The 14,411-nt window shown below is 33.5% G+C and overlaps 1 protein-coding gene across 1 annotated transcript in view; it reads right to left on the bottom strand.

The window, feature by feature from the left end:
• LOC129219096 (ryanodine receptor-like) overlaps positions 1–14,411 on the bottom strand; it is a 295,024-nt gene that overhangs the window by 19,662 nt on the left and 260,951 nt on the right. The window contains 6 exon segments of the mRNA XM_054853416.1: positions 5,826–5,957; positions 6,058–6,204; positions 7,536–7,596; positions 9,377–9,489; positions 10,986–11,028; positions 11,131–11,261. Of these exon segments, the coding sequence (XP_054709391.1) occupies positions 5,826–5,957; positions 6,058–6,204; positions 7,536–7,596; positions 9,377–9,489; positions 10,986–11,028; positions 11,131–11,261 (627 nt within the window).

Genomic DNA, 14,411 nt, shown 5'->3' with positions numbered 1-14,411 from the left:
AGTTAATTAAATGAAATGCGATAAATTAAATGAAACTCATGAAAAGCATATGTAGTGATGAAATATAACTTGAGTGGGAAATTTGGTTACAGTAAAAAATTATTTAAGAAGATAATTTTTAAAATTCATGAAAATATTTGATAGTGATAAGTGTTAATTAATACGAAGAGTAAATTGATTGTAGATTTTGGAAAATTAAATGGATAAATGTATAAAAATAATAACGTATGTGATAATGTAAAATATTAACAATGAAAAAAGAATCAAAGACGATTAAATGAATCTAAATCGTAAATGAGTTGCTATTTTAGTAAACTCAAACTAGAGTGAAAAGCATTTTAGTAGGAACATGTTAAAATCTCTTGTGCTAAGAAAAATAAATAACTTTTAAGCATAATTTTGTAACTGGAATAAATGTATGATAAAATGATTAAGTTAAGTATTAATGAAAAAGTAATTATTAGAGTTAATTAAATGGAATGTGATAAATTCAATGAAACTCTTGAAACATATATGCAGTGTTGGAATGTAACTTGAGTGCGCAATTTGCTTACTGGAAAAAATTAATTAAGTTGATTTTTTAAAATCTGAGAAAATTTGTTAATGATAAGTGTTAATTACTACTACGAGTAAATTGATTGCAAGTTTGACATGATTGCAAAAATTGAAGACATGATAACGTTTTGAAAAATTTGAAGGTTCGATTCCTGTCACTACTTGTGAAAAATTTCTAAGTTTAAAAATATCGGGAAAAAAAAAAAAAACGATAAAGTAAAAACAAGCGAGAAAATGATCAAACTCTAAAATATACTAAAAAAAATCGAAATCACGAAAAAATAATCTAAGTCTGAAATGCTTGAAATTAGTTAAAGACTAAAAAGTTAAGAAAATAGTTAAAGACTGAAAATAATTGAAAAACGCTAAAATAGTGAAAAAAAAAAAATCAAAGTGCTAAATGACAGGAAAAAACGTTAAAGTTCAAAATGTATGAAAGAATATTTAAGTTAATTATTTCTTAGAAAATTTAACAAATAAGAAAAAATATTTTGTTGTATGAAAGTAAAAAAAAAAAAAAAAAATTAGTTAAGAAAATTATTTCTTCGAAATTTTTACAAGTTAGAAAAATTATTTGTAAATTTGACAAAGAAAAAAGAAAATTTAACAAATTAGAAAAAATAAAAAGGATAAAGTTTGAAATGCATGAAAAAGAAAATCAAAGTTTAAAATATATTTCAAGTCCACAAAGCATTGAAATAAATCTAAAATCTCGAATGGGTTGTATTTAAATAAATCTTTACTTAAGTGAAAACTTTGTTATTATGAAAAATAATAATAATAATGATGATAGTTTCAATTATGAGCTGAAATTCAGTTAATGATATGCCATGATTAGTACTAAAGAGTAAATTAACTGATGGTTTTAAAATTAATTTAATTGTAATATTCGTTGTCATGGTACAGATTCACATTAAGACTGAAAGAGTAATGAAAAATATAGCATAGTGGTTAGCATACGTTTTTGCTAACTCAAAGTTTGGGTGTTCGATTCCCAACTTCAACACTCTGTAAAAATAAAAATAATTAAATTCGTAGAAATAAAAAAATAAAAATAAACCTCTCAATAGATGGCGCCATGAACGTTAAACACCGCATAAGTTAAAGCATAGCAACAGGTGTTGCCAACCGAAAACTAAAAACTCTGGTTGTCATGACAACAAGTTCAAAATATTCTAAGTCCGAAAACGCGGGAAAAATATCTAAAACGCGGGAAAAACCCTCGTCACCTTCTACGGGTTCTCGCGGCGGCCCCGGTCGTGGGGAGGGTCAACCCCAAGGTCGGGAGGGGGTGGGGAGGAAGTGGAGGAGGCGGTGGGAGGAAGAGTGGGAGGGGGAGGCGGTGTTAACACCGCGGTGGGAGGAAGAGTGGGAGGGGGAGGCGGTGTTAACACCGCAACACCGCCTCCTGTTGCAGAACTCTCATTATTCCCCTACTATTAAGTCTTTAGAAGTATTCAAATAAATAAATGAACTTTCATTTTACAATTACATCAAAACAAAAAATAATATTACTATTGTATTTGAATAAGAATTAAATGAAATTTTAAAAAATAAATAAACATTTTTACTTAAGTAAACGGGAAACAGGACTGCAATATGTTTCAAAGACATAACATCAAATTAAAGTACATAATACCAGATTATTAATGTTAACTTAGCTGAGCAAATTTATGCTTTTAAAAAGACGTGAATGCTTGGGTGCCATCCCCAAAGTAGACGGTGCCCTACCCCCTTCAATTATGAAACCTTCAAAAAAAAAAAAAAAAAAAAACATCTCCATCTCCCTTAAAATTTCAAGGGCACAGTTATTTATAACTATAGCCGTTGAAAAGCTATCATTACTATGAGACTATGATTCCGACCCCCCCCCCCCCTTCGGTGGACACTCTCGAAAAATTACACAGGAATTCAACTTGAAAAACGTTAATTAAAGAATGAATGACACATCATGAATACTGTATGTTGTATATCAAAAAATGTATTCAATATCTAAACAGCCTTTTTTTTTTTGGAATTCGGCTACTTTCCCATTTTTAGCTTTTTCTGCTGCTAATGATTCTTGTGTGTGTGTGGGGGGGGGGGCTTTAATTGTTCATCATTTTAGGCTTTTGAAAAATTATTTTAAAAAGCATTAATTGATGACAAAGTAATATTTTTCAAAAAACTTTTCATAGAATGACCATTTTAGCAACTTTCTTTAATACTTAAAACCTCATATATGTTAAATTTAGATCAACATTTTGCTAAGTATGCTCTTTTAGGAAATCAATGTGACAGTTTTGTGACAGGGGGAAGGGAGGGGATAACAAGAAGTGTGACATCACGCGTTGTTTATAACAATATGCTCATGTTGAACAGCGTTACATGTAACAAGGAGGAGGGGGGGGATTTGTTCAAAAGTTTGTAACATACTTTATAGACAGCCCTTTAATTCAATTTATGTTACAGTTTCAGAGTTCCTGAAAGCTTATTAACAGAAAACCCAAGGAGTTCAAAAAATATGTAGTTCAAGACATTTTGCCCTTTTTAAGCATAAACAAACAAGCATAGAGCATTTGGCAAAAACACGTTGTGTATCCACTGCTCAAAATTAATCTTTCGCAAGCCCAGAAATTATGAATACCGTTAACTTAACCACAATGTGTGCATAAATATCATAAAACCTAAAGACAACAGTGAAAAAAAAACCATATATATATTTTTTAATTTACGCACAGAACCAGCTTGTTTGAATAACATTGCAGGGGCGTAGTTGGGGGGAAATGTTTAAGTATCGAACCCACGACCTCCGGCGTTCAAATCTAATCTTTTATCTCAGAACTACGGAAACCCATCAAGGAATGTTTTTTGATCAAAATAACACATGCTAGCGTATAAAACAATTTAATCGAAACCGAAAATATAAGATTAGTTCAGTTAAAAGCCTGTTTCAATAAACTTGTTTACATTTTTACTGAATATCAACACCAAGTTACGCTTCTGATAGCAACAAGTATATTCGCAGAAAATTTTGACATATGTATATTGTTAGTTTGGAAAATCCATTTCGAATAAATGCGTGTTCAAAGTTGAAAAAATAAAGAAATAAAAAGTTGCAAGTTAACCGTTTCAAATATTAAAGCAGTATGCTGAAATTACAAATTACAGACAAAGATATCGGAAAGGAAACTGACAATTGTTTGTGTAATGGAGGAAAACTTAAGAAATCTTAACTGCATAAAATGTAAATTTGTTTATCTGAGAAAAGAGTACTTACCTCCGAACTTTAAAATTTATTCCATGAGGCGTCCAGCTTTTTGCTTTACATGCAGGTTGTTCGGCAGCGGAACTCGCTGACTCACTTTTCACTCAGCAGATACTTAAGGCTTATATTATACATATATTTTTTAATTGCCTCTACATTCCGGTACGTGGGAAGGAAGAGATAAATCCAACAGAATTGTATTCAAAAATGTGCATCCGAAGTTACATATTTCCTATTTCATCTATATCAACCAGAGCAAGCAACACTACTGGTAAACTGCACTGTTTTTAAGTTTCGCGCCAAGTTCAAAGATCGACTACTGGTGGCGTAACGAAGCGGGGGGGGAGGGGAGTTGTCTGGCCTGTTATCACGTGGGTCTCGGTGGCGCGCTTACCGGGAAAACGGTAAGGTCTAGAAATTATTCTATTCAAATTAATAATAATAGTATAGATATAGATTGATTGATACCGCCACGAAATTTATTTAAGCAGCCGCCGAAGGCCTTACTTTACCTTGGCGTAAAAAGGCGGACCAGCTGGTCGCCGCAGGCGGCTAGTAAGAAATAAAATAGCATGTAAAGTATTTATCTATTTTTTTTTCACTATCACAAAAATAATATATGCACCCAAACTGAAACGAACTATTATCACGAAACTTAACATGTATGTAATGTATGAAGAGTTAAGCAAATGATTAGAAATTCAGAATAAAAGATAATTTTCAAGTTATAGCATGAAAGAGGTTTCAAATCAGTAAGTAGTGTAACCAACTCGGGCAGCAATGTAAGCCGAAACATGGTGTGACATTGAGTCAAGTAAGTCGACCATGACCCCTGCAAAAGATCATGGCATCATTTTTGTGACCGGCCCGTTGCTTCACCAGTGTTCCAGGACGATTGATACATGTGCTTTCAATGTATGTCTCAAACGTGCTGTATTTGCGAGAGGTCTGGTGACATGAAAAACCATGGAACTACGTCATATCCTTAAAGACATTGTTGGGAGTGTCACATAGCATGTGGACGACCGTTGTCATGCTGGTAAATGGCCCTTGGGTGACTTGATAGTACTGACAGTGCAATCAGCGCAAAAATGTCTTCCACATAACTACAAATCAGAATAGCGTTTTGAAAGAAGACTACAGGTGATCGCGTAACCCAACAATATACACCTTATGTTATAGCCGTATGGCACTCAAAACAAATGCCGGACCCGACCGCTGGTCTGACTAAATCCACCTGCGTCTACGTTGGTCATCAGTACTGAGATTGAATCAAGATTCATAACTGAAGAACACATGCCTTCAGTCGATTGCACTTCAACTTACCGGAGTTCGGCAAAAATCCTAGCAACACCACCTATGATGTGGGATCAGTGGTAGGTGTCCTAATGGGCGTTGTCTCTGTATAGTATCATTGGCTAGTCGTCTCCAAATGGTTTCCCTTGATACCACAGGATGCCTGAAGTGTTCTAAAATGCGTCAAATCAATGTTGCAGAAGTAACCGCTCTTATGATTGCTAGATACTCGCCCTCATATGTGTTCCTAGGACACCCTGCTCCGCTGCAACGCTTCTCTGATTTATTGTCGCCAACACCGAACAACTACCATATCAATCTGACTGAGTTAGTAGCCAATACGCCTGTTCGACCAACCTGCTTTTCTGAAGCGTACTATATGCCCCTTCTCGAAGTCCGACAACTGCTCATGCAGCTGCCGCTTGAGATTCACCTCTAGTCCCAATAGTGTCCATCTGTCTACAGACTCTTTCGAATCGCCCTACCGCACGATTAATCACACTTTGAAAGTCTCCTAGTTGTAAATCTTATGTTCACATATCGCGTAAATCATTTGAATACCTTGTACCAGTCCCATCATTGTGGCTCGATTTCTTCTTGGTGCATATATTTTTATGTGACAGTGTATAGTATGTATATTAAAGTTTTCTACCTAATATATAGAATCTATGAATGAAAAAAGTTATTTATTGGTATTGAAGGTAATGTAATAATGTTATTGCCTTACCGTAAGCATGTTGTGGCATTTGTGGTCAACTTCTTCATCCTCTTCTTGAACATAAAATTTGCGGAAAAAGTTGAAGGCAATGACAGTGTAGATATATACAATAATGGTTAGTAGCATTACAGTCAGGACCAACTAAAAGTACACAAAGTTTTGTTTTATTTTAATCCCTTTTTTTTAACTATTACAAGAATATTTTTATTTCTGTAAAAATTGGTTAAATAATTTTGCTTACCTGCTTGCCGTTGTGAGTTACGGACTGCAAGATAGTACGCAAAGTTTTAAAACCAACAGCAATGTCGAGTAAATGAGCAGCAAAGAAAAAGAAGTTGAAATTTCCCATCACCGAAAAAGTGAAATACCAAGTGTTGTATAAAAAGGCCTGCAAGAGAAACAAGATTTCTTGATCTATAGTTTTTGAGGAGAAAAGAACATTTTCCTACGTAGCAATGATCCATCATAAGTCAACCCTATACAGATTACAATTGTATTTGATTAGCTGTCACTTACATTTGAAAGTTTTTTTTTTTTAATGCATTTGAACTGCTTATTTCATCTACTTCATATTATTAAATGTTTGTTAAAAGTGTATCAATTATTTCTAGAATTGATAAAAAGAAATTTCTTTCATGTAACTTCATATTGCGACGCTTATTGCTAAACAAAATTATGCTGGAGAAAGTGCTTTTAGTGTAACTTAAAACATAAGCAATATGGCGAGCATCTTCTTTCATTGATTCTATATTCTTTTGTTGAAGAACATTGGGTGAACATTGTTCCAGGCAGGTGGAATAATGCATGACCTCTTGTTCAATTTTCTTTAATGTGTAAATGTAAAACATAAAAATAATATCGCACTCCTAGATGTAAATGTCAAATGAGTCTTTAAAATTCAGTGACAAGCCGTAAACTTAACTTTTCTCAACTAAATATTTCGTTGCATTACATCATTAAATGAGAAAAAACTAAAAAATGGGAAGAATTGGTACATTTTAAAAGTGAAATATCAATTTTTAAGACATTTTCTTTTGGAAACATATTAAGTCTTTGAACTAGTGAAGCACATCGATTCAATGGTGTCATAATAGCCTGATTGGTAAGGACTCGTAATTGGAGGGCCGCGAGTTCGATGCCGGACGGTCGAAGATCCTCCATGTTTGTTAATAGGGACTGGTGCGCGTTAAATCTGTTGGGGTCACGGAGTCCCCATGTTTCCATTTCAAATCAATACCTTTGGAGAGCTATTCTCCGTTTTTTTTTTTTATATCTAGAACAGGAGAGAAGTTCCGTTCCTGTTCTAGATCTAACCACAGAGCTGACGGCTCCATCCAACACGTTAGTTCACGTTTAGTGGGAGGTAAATGGCACCCTAGAACATAGTGTGTTGTGTAGTGACTTAGTATATAAGATGCTGGCTAACCTTTGAAATAACCCTGGTACGATTGCGAAGCGCGGAAGCTTTTTTTCTCATAGTGTATTTTCATGAGAAGAATTTAAAAATCTAGTTCAATAGTTCACGAAGCTATTGATGTTTGTTCAAGCACCATTACATTGGTGAAACCTATCACCAATTTAGATATATGCAAGTTTTAACCAATTTTTTGGTGAAATATTAGACTATATATTTTCAGCAGCAAAAAATTTGAACTATTTAATCAATACTTCTTTACAGTTTTAATAACACATTAAAAACTTTAGTGAATTATAACTTACGTTATCTGTTATTGTGACTCCTGCCTTCCATATCTGATATTTCCAGTCCATACTTGTTAACCTAAAAAAATTATAAAATGATGTCATAATTGTAGCTTTATAAAACCAAAACAGTTTCATGTCTTCACAGTTCTTGAATATTTTTTACCAGGAAAAATTCCCAATCTTTATTATTATGAACTCTAAATTTCTGGAATTACTGGAAAATAGTTTTATTCAAATTCCTTTGATTAATACTCTCTTTTAGACGATTCAGAAACTGGTATAGAAGCTTTTTTAGCTGTAATTTCGTCCTCCAATGTCATTCAGCCTTATTCTCGTACGGGCCTAATTTGTTTATATGGCGATTTCGACAGGGTCACTTAACGAAATCATGATCAAATTTGAAAGGAAGCTATTCTCCTACTTCGATATCGAAATAAGACGACAGAGTGGTGTAATGGTTAAGAACTCTCACACCCAAAGGCGCAGGATCAAACCTGGCTCCAGTTAGTGGATTTTCAAGATGCAGAAAATCGACAGCGTCCATGTCGTTTGTTTATGCGGCATGTAAAAATTCCCACGAGTACTCGTTTGGCACGAAGTATCTCTTGGCAAAATAAAATTCCTAGTGCTGTTTCGCATCGAATAGAGTCCAGGTGCCTCAATCTAGGGTGTCAAAATTCTCATGGCAATCGCATTCCACTGATAGTGATGCTATGTGAAGAGTTGCTATGCCGGGAAGCGAACTAGGTTATCTGCATAAGGTAGTGCCTCTACCGCACCCCATTAGAAGAAGGGGGGGGGGGGAGAACAAATTCATGCCGGAGAATAAAAGTCAAAATATACTTTTGAAAAGTTAGTTTTGCCTAAATGTAAAAAAATAATAATTTTAAATAAGAAGACTTCTGCTCAAATGTTCCTATCATTTTCACTCTCAGGATATTTTACTATGATTTGCAATATATATATATATATATATATATAGATGTTTTATGCCCATGGGTATCCTAGTGGATAGGATTAGTATTCAGAATAAGAATGAGAAAATGTGAATTTCTTCAAGATCTAATAAATTAAACATTCGTATATTGACGCAGAATGGTTAGAGAAATTTTAAAAAAAAAAGTACCTTTTGCTACAATTTGACTTTTTTGATTGGGGGGGGGGGGGGGTTCCATGCCTCCTGAAATTTTCTACGCATTAACAGGAAAGGAAGGAGTTATACCACACACTTAAATTTTTTTTATGGGAATTTAATACCAGCAGTGGCACCTTTTCCTTGCTACCCATCATCGCTCGCTAACAGCTTTTTTTACGTACAAGAATAGCAACACGTGAAGTTTGCTTTTCTGAATCAAATAGCGAAGTTCAATAGCAAACCGTTTTGACAGTGAATTGCTGTTCGATGCCGAAAGACGAGAATCGGCCATTGTCTGTCATATTCTTAATGGTGAAAAAAAAAAAAAGTAGAATTTAGTCGATTGGGTTTTTAATCTATTTTCTATATTCTGCTATTCTGTCTATAAAATTTATTAACAGAGTATGCATTGATGTAGGAGCCGGAACGTTATGAGATCTAGCTGTACAACTAACCTAACTGTACCTGGTTTTTATGAAATGAAAAATAACCGGGGATCCTACATGACACCCCCCCCCCCCAAAAAAAAAAGTATTAATATCCATTCATAAACAGTAAAACAGTGTTCTGTGACGTATAAAACAATGCACATTCTGAAGACAGCCTAGTTTTCGATCCCGTCTCTCAATTCTGGTGTTTTCAGTATTTTCCATAATTTTTAGGAACCCCATTATAAATATTAATTATCAGTTTAATACACAATACGTATGCTCATACTTACAAGCCTAATATTCCAGTACCTTCTTCTTCTTGAGAGAATGCATTGCCTTTATCCATCCCTATTAAATTGCTAATTGCATCATAGTCGTAAGTTTCGCTATACTTTTCACGAACCTATTGAAGAAAAAAGAAGGTAAACAAGCTGCTAGTTATATAATGCAGCTAATTATTGTTGGCGCTCGTCCTCGGACGAGTCCACTTCAAAACTGGTCATAAACAAGGAAACATGTATTGCAATGATCAAGAGTTGCCGAAATAAGTATTTTTCTTGAAGCGTCGTTGTTTGTTTACAATAAGAAGTGAATTTCAATTGAAAACGAGCCTAACTCCTAGGTGCACACAGTGGAAGTCCTGATTTGCTTATCACGTTTACTACCCTCCCATTTCCTATGAACTCGGTCTCTTTTACACGGCCATGGGGCGCAAAAAGACTGCACATCATTATTATATGTTAAGGATTTAATAAATAAAAATTCATAAAAACAATAGTTGTCTTTTGCTTCTCTATAAATTCAAAGAAATGTTTTTCATTGAAAGTGTTTGTAGTTTTCTGAATCGCCACCTTTTCACAAGCCAATAATTTGCCCTCGTTCCGACTCGGTAATATACTCGTATTACTTTCTTTGTCCTCTGCTAGACCTCATAAAAGAATTGTCTGCAGAAGTGAAAAAAAATAAAAACCATAATTTGAATTCTGAAATTTTGAATTCAAGTTATGTGTTTCACAATCACGAGTTGCTACAGGACCCTACTCATTGGAGTTATTTATTCTAGAAACAGTTCCTGTTCCCCCAAGCCTGCCCATCCTCCTGGTCGGTTACGTGTGTATAGTTGTGTGTGCGTGTGTAGGTTTGTATGTATGAACGTAGGAGTGTGTGTATGTGTGTAAAGACGCGTGCGTGTTCGTAGGACATTCACGCCACCGCCTAGAAGCGGATTCCGGAGGCCAGAGGCTGGCGGGTGGTGGTGGTGCTGCAGAGGTCCCTGGTTCAATCTGAAAAAGGAACCGGACATCAAAGATGTTCAAATGAGAACAATAAGCAATCGTGATTGCTCAAAAAAAAAAAAAAAAAACTATGTCTCTGTCGTTCATAAAACGGTAAGCTTAACCAATTCAGCCCACGCATGTGCAATCGTTCAGAAATTTTAATCGTTTACATATCACTGAGCATTCTGTATTTTTCCTTTCTCATTTGCATGACTCCTTCGCGATGCTATAATTTTCACAAACATGAGTGTAGTTCTCAAACAGTAGGGTTCTTGTTTGGGAAGATGTGGAGCATATACTTTTTAATTCCGTCAGAGTTCACGTCTATGCTCTGATAAAATTTTGAAATAAAATTGAACCACATTCAAAAAAACATCAAATAGGTTGAGAACTGTTTCTTGAGACCACTGTGATACACCGCTGTGATCATTTGCATGAAAAGCAATTATTTTCTCTGAATAAATCTTGGATGCTGCTCCTGGCTCACCAACGCAATGTTCTAACTGAACGCACCTTTAAAATATTACCAGTATGGAAACGGTAAATAATAATGGAAATCATTTACTATGATTTTATACTTTTTATTTATAATTTACTTCCAAAATTTGAAAATAAAACTTACCCTTTTTTTGACAAATTTGTCCCAATAGTTTACTGGAAATGATCTAATAAAAGAGAAATGTAAATGTATTGGAAACTCAAAATTCTTACAAAAATTTGTTTTAGAGCACATCCGATCTGATTTTACCTTAAACTGTAATACTCACTTTGTACTGATGACCAATTTGTCCCAGTGGCCTTTAATATCATCCTCAGCTGGTTGTTCCGATATGTAAAGACCGTCGAATTCAACCGATCTTGCAATTTCTTTTTCTCGCTTAAATATAGCTAAAGGCACCTATAAACCCAATTAAAATGCATCATTTAAATCATAGTTACATTTTTGAAGCATTCATTTACTGATCATTAATGAAATGTATTTTAATCACGCATTAATTAAGAACCAATTCAGTTTAAATACTCAAGACTTTAATTGAAATCTTTTGTGATAATAAATCGTGTACATATTGTTGGATGATATAAAAAAAAATCACATCATTGATAAGATGAAATCTTAATATCATTCACAGAGAACTAATGTCTCTGGTAATGAAAACAGATAAGATAGACAACTTAAAAATTCAGCAAATAACGTTGAAACATTTTTAACGTTAAAGTAGGTTTTGCAATAGAAATTTTGTGAAATACTTCTCCATAAAAACTAAAACAAAATGAGAAATATGGCCATGGGTGCCACTTTTCATCACTGAAGACGGAATTCCGTCTTTAAAAAAAAATCGACGGACGTATTTCCATATTTTTTTTTTTTTTCTTTGAAATTTAAGTGACATAGTCTGTAAGGATCAGGCAGGTTGTGATTGTTGACATTTTTAATTTTCTTAATTTTTGCAAATGTTGTTCCTTATTATGAATGTAATCTTTGTGCAAAATATGAGCTTTGTCTGCCTTATCGTTTTTGGGAAATTATTTTTTTGTTAATTTAGGGGGCGTGGCACATTTTTGCGTGTTTTTCAAATTTGCAGATTTTAAAATTCTTGTTGCTTTGAACTCCCCTATAATTACATGGATTTTTAAATTCTATACTATTATATGGTCTTCTTAGATACTATTACAGCTGTCAAATCGGTGTCACTACGAGGGCAGCGGCCACAAACTCCGTTTAAAAATGACCGAAAATGAATTTTTTACTACATTCAATGCCAATTTTCTCAAAGCAAGATGACACCAACGTTTTTACATAAATTCCTAGCTACACTTGCATACATCAAAAATATGTAATAAAATTGGTGTCACTATAAGGGCGCCAGAAGATATTGGAACTTTTATGTGATAAATTTCACAAAAATGCAAATGTTTGAAACCTAACCACTACTCTCGCCCTCATAGCAGAGATCTGAAACTAATTAAGTTTGATAACCAACATGTTCGTCTAACATATGAGCTAAAAAATCGGTGTCACTCCTTTTACTTTCGAAAATATAATCATTCGAAATTAGTATGTTTTGGAGTTATTTAAAAAAAAGACTTTTCTAATTCGGATGGCTTTTTGCACGGTTTGTTTTAAACTTTAATTTAAAATTACAGTAGTGACACCTAAAATAATATGTTGCTAATGCTTTTTATAAAAAAAGCATTAGAAACACAGTAAATCGATATTGGTACAGATGAACGTATTGTGTAATGTGAATTAGGCTAAAATAGTCGTACTAATATTCATATTTTTTCAACCATACTAATTTTTTATCTGTTATTTATATTAAAAATGCAACTATTTATAACATAATGTTTTAAATAAAGGGTGTCCCAAAATTAACGCAAGATTTGATTTTGTTGCCATTTGTGCAAAATAGTGTTGGCATCTCTGAAAAAAAAAAAACGATTGATAGCTGAGAGGTTAGGGTTTAAAAAAATGGAGCGTTATACGATACAATAACGCGCTTTCATTATTGAACAATTGTTTCAAAAATAATGAAAGTTGAGCTGGTCAAGCAGTTACTGTTATTGGCGCTCGGTATCGCAACACGGTAATGCACGGGTGGTTGTGGGCTTGTTGACATAGACCTTTGAATTCAAATAACCCCATAAGAAGAAATTTAATAATGTTAAATCACACGATCTAGGGTGCCAATTCTGATCACCGAAATGAGAGAGTACGCGACCAGGAAATGCCTTATGCAGTAATTGAAATGTTTCACTCTCTCTAGCTGTATGGTACAATAACACCCTATTTTTACTAACCCTAAATTCTCAACTGTCAAATTGTTCTTTTTTCATGGCTGCCAACAATTTATGGAAAAAATGGTGGCAAATTCAAATCTTGCGTTAATTTTGGGACACCCTTTAGTTATGAACATAATGTATTATATAGCGAGCATTCAGAATCTGAAACATAATTTGAGATGACTTAAACTAAAACAAAGAAAACATAAAAAATCAAATCACCCAGTTTCAGAAAGACGGTCATCTCTTATTGATATCTGGTAATTTTGTAGCATTAAAGCTTGGGAAAACATGGTATCCCGGAGAAGTAGTAGAAGTTGACCATTTGTTAATCTGAATACCTAGCCCCCTCATAGCAGAGATCTGAAACTAATTAAGCTTGATAACCAACATGTTTGTCTAACATTTGCCACTAATAAACTTAGTGTCACTCCTACTACTTTTGGAAATATAATCATTCGAAGTTAATACGTTTTGTGGTGTATTTTTTTCATTTATTATTATTTCTTTAAAATTTATTTTATTTGTTTATTTATATGCATTTTGTTAATTTAATCTTATCACTCTCAGATAGTGTTTTTGACCATATTTATTTTTAATTTATTACAAAGAAGTAACGTTTAACATAAACAGCTTTGGGCAGTAAGAGCGTCTTTATCTTGAATAGAAAATGCTTGTTTTGATATAGGTACAGGTGGATCTATTGTGCATAATATGTTTAGATTATTATACCAATACTCGCCTTTTTTCCAGTCAAATAAATTTATGTATTTCAATCCTTCTCGCCATGCATTTGACCTTTTTCTTGCAAATGGTCAACTTCTACTATTTATACCGGATCTCATGTTTTCCCAAGCTTTAATGCTACAAAATTACCTGATATCAATAAGAGATGACCGTCTTTCTGAAACTGGGTGATTTGATTTTTTATGTTTTCTTTGTTTTAGTTTACGTCATCCTCAAATTATGTTTCAGATTCTGAATGCTCATAACGCTATATAATACATTATGTTCATAACTATTTAAGACATTATGTTATAAATAGTTGCATTTTTAATATAAATAACAGATAAAAAATTAGTATGGTTGAAAAAATATGAATATTAGTACGACTATATTAGTCTAATGCACATTACACAACATGTCCATCTGTACCTATATCGATTTACTGTGTTTCTGATGCTTTTTGTAAAGCTTTTATTATATATAAAAAGCATTAGAAACATATTATTTTAGGTGTCACTGCTGTAATTTTATATTAAAGTTT

The sequence above is a fragment of the Uloborus diversus genome, chromosome 3, assembly GCF_026930045.1.
Source record: "Uloborus diversus isolate 005 chromosome 3, Udiv.v.3.1, whole genome shotgun sequence".
NCBI classification, from domain to species: domain Eukaryota; kingdom Metazoa; phylum Arthropoda; class Arachnida; order Araneae; family Uloboridae; genus Uloborus; species Uloborus diversus.
Note: the sequence above shows the minus strand (reverse complement) of the source record. Positions and strands in the feature narration are given on the sequence as shown.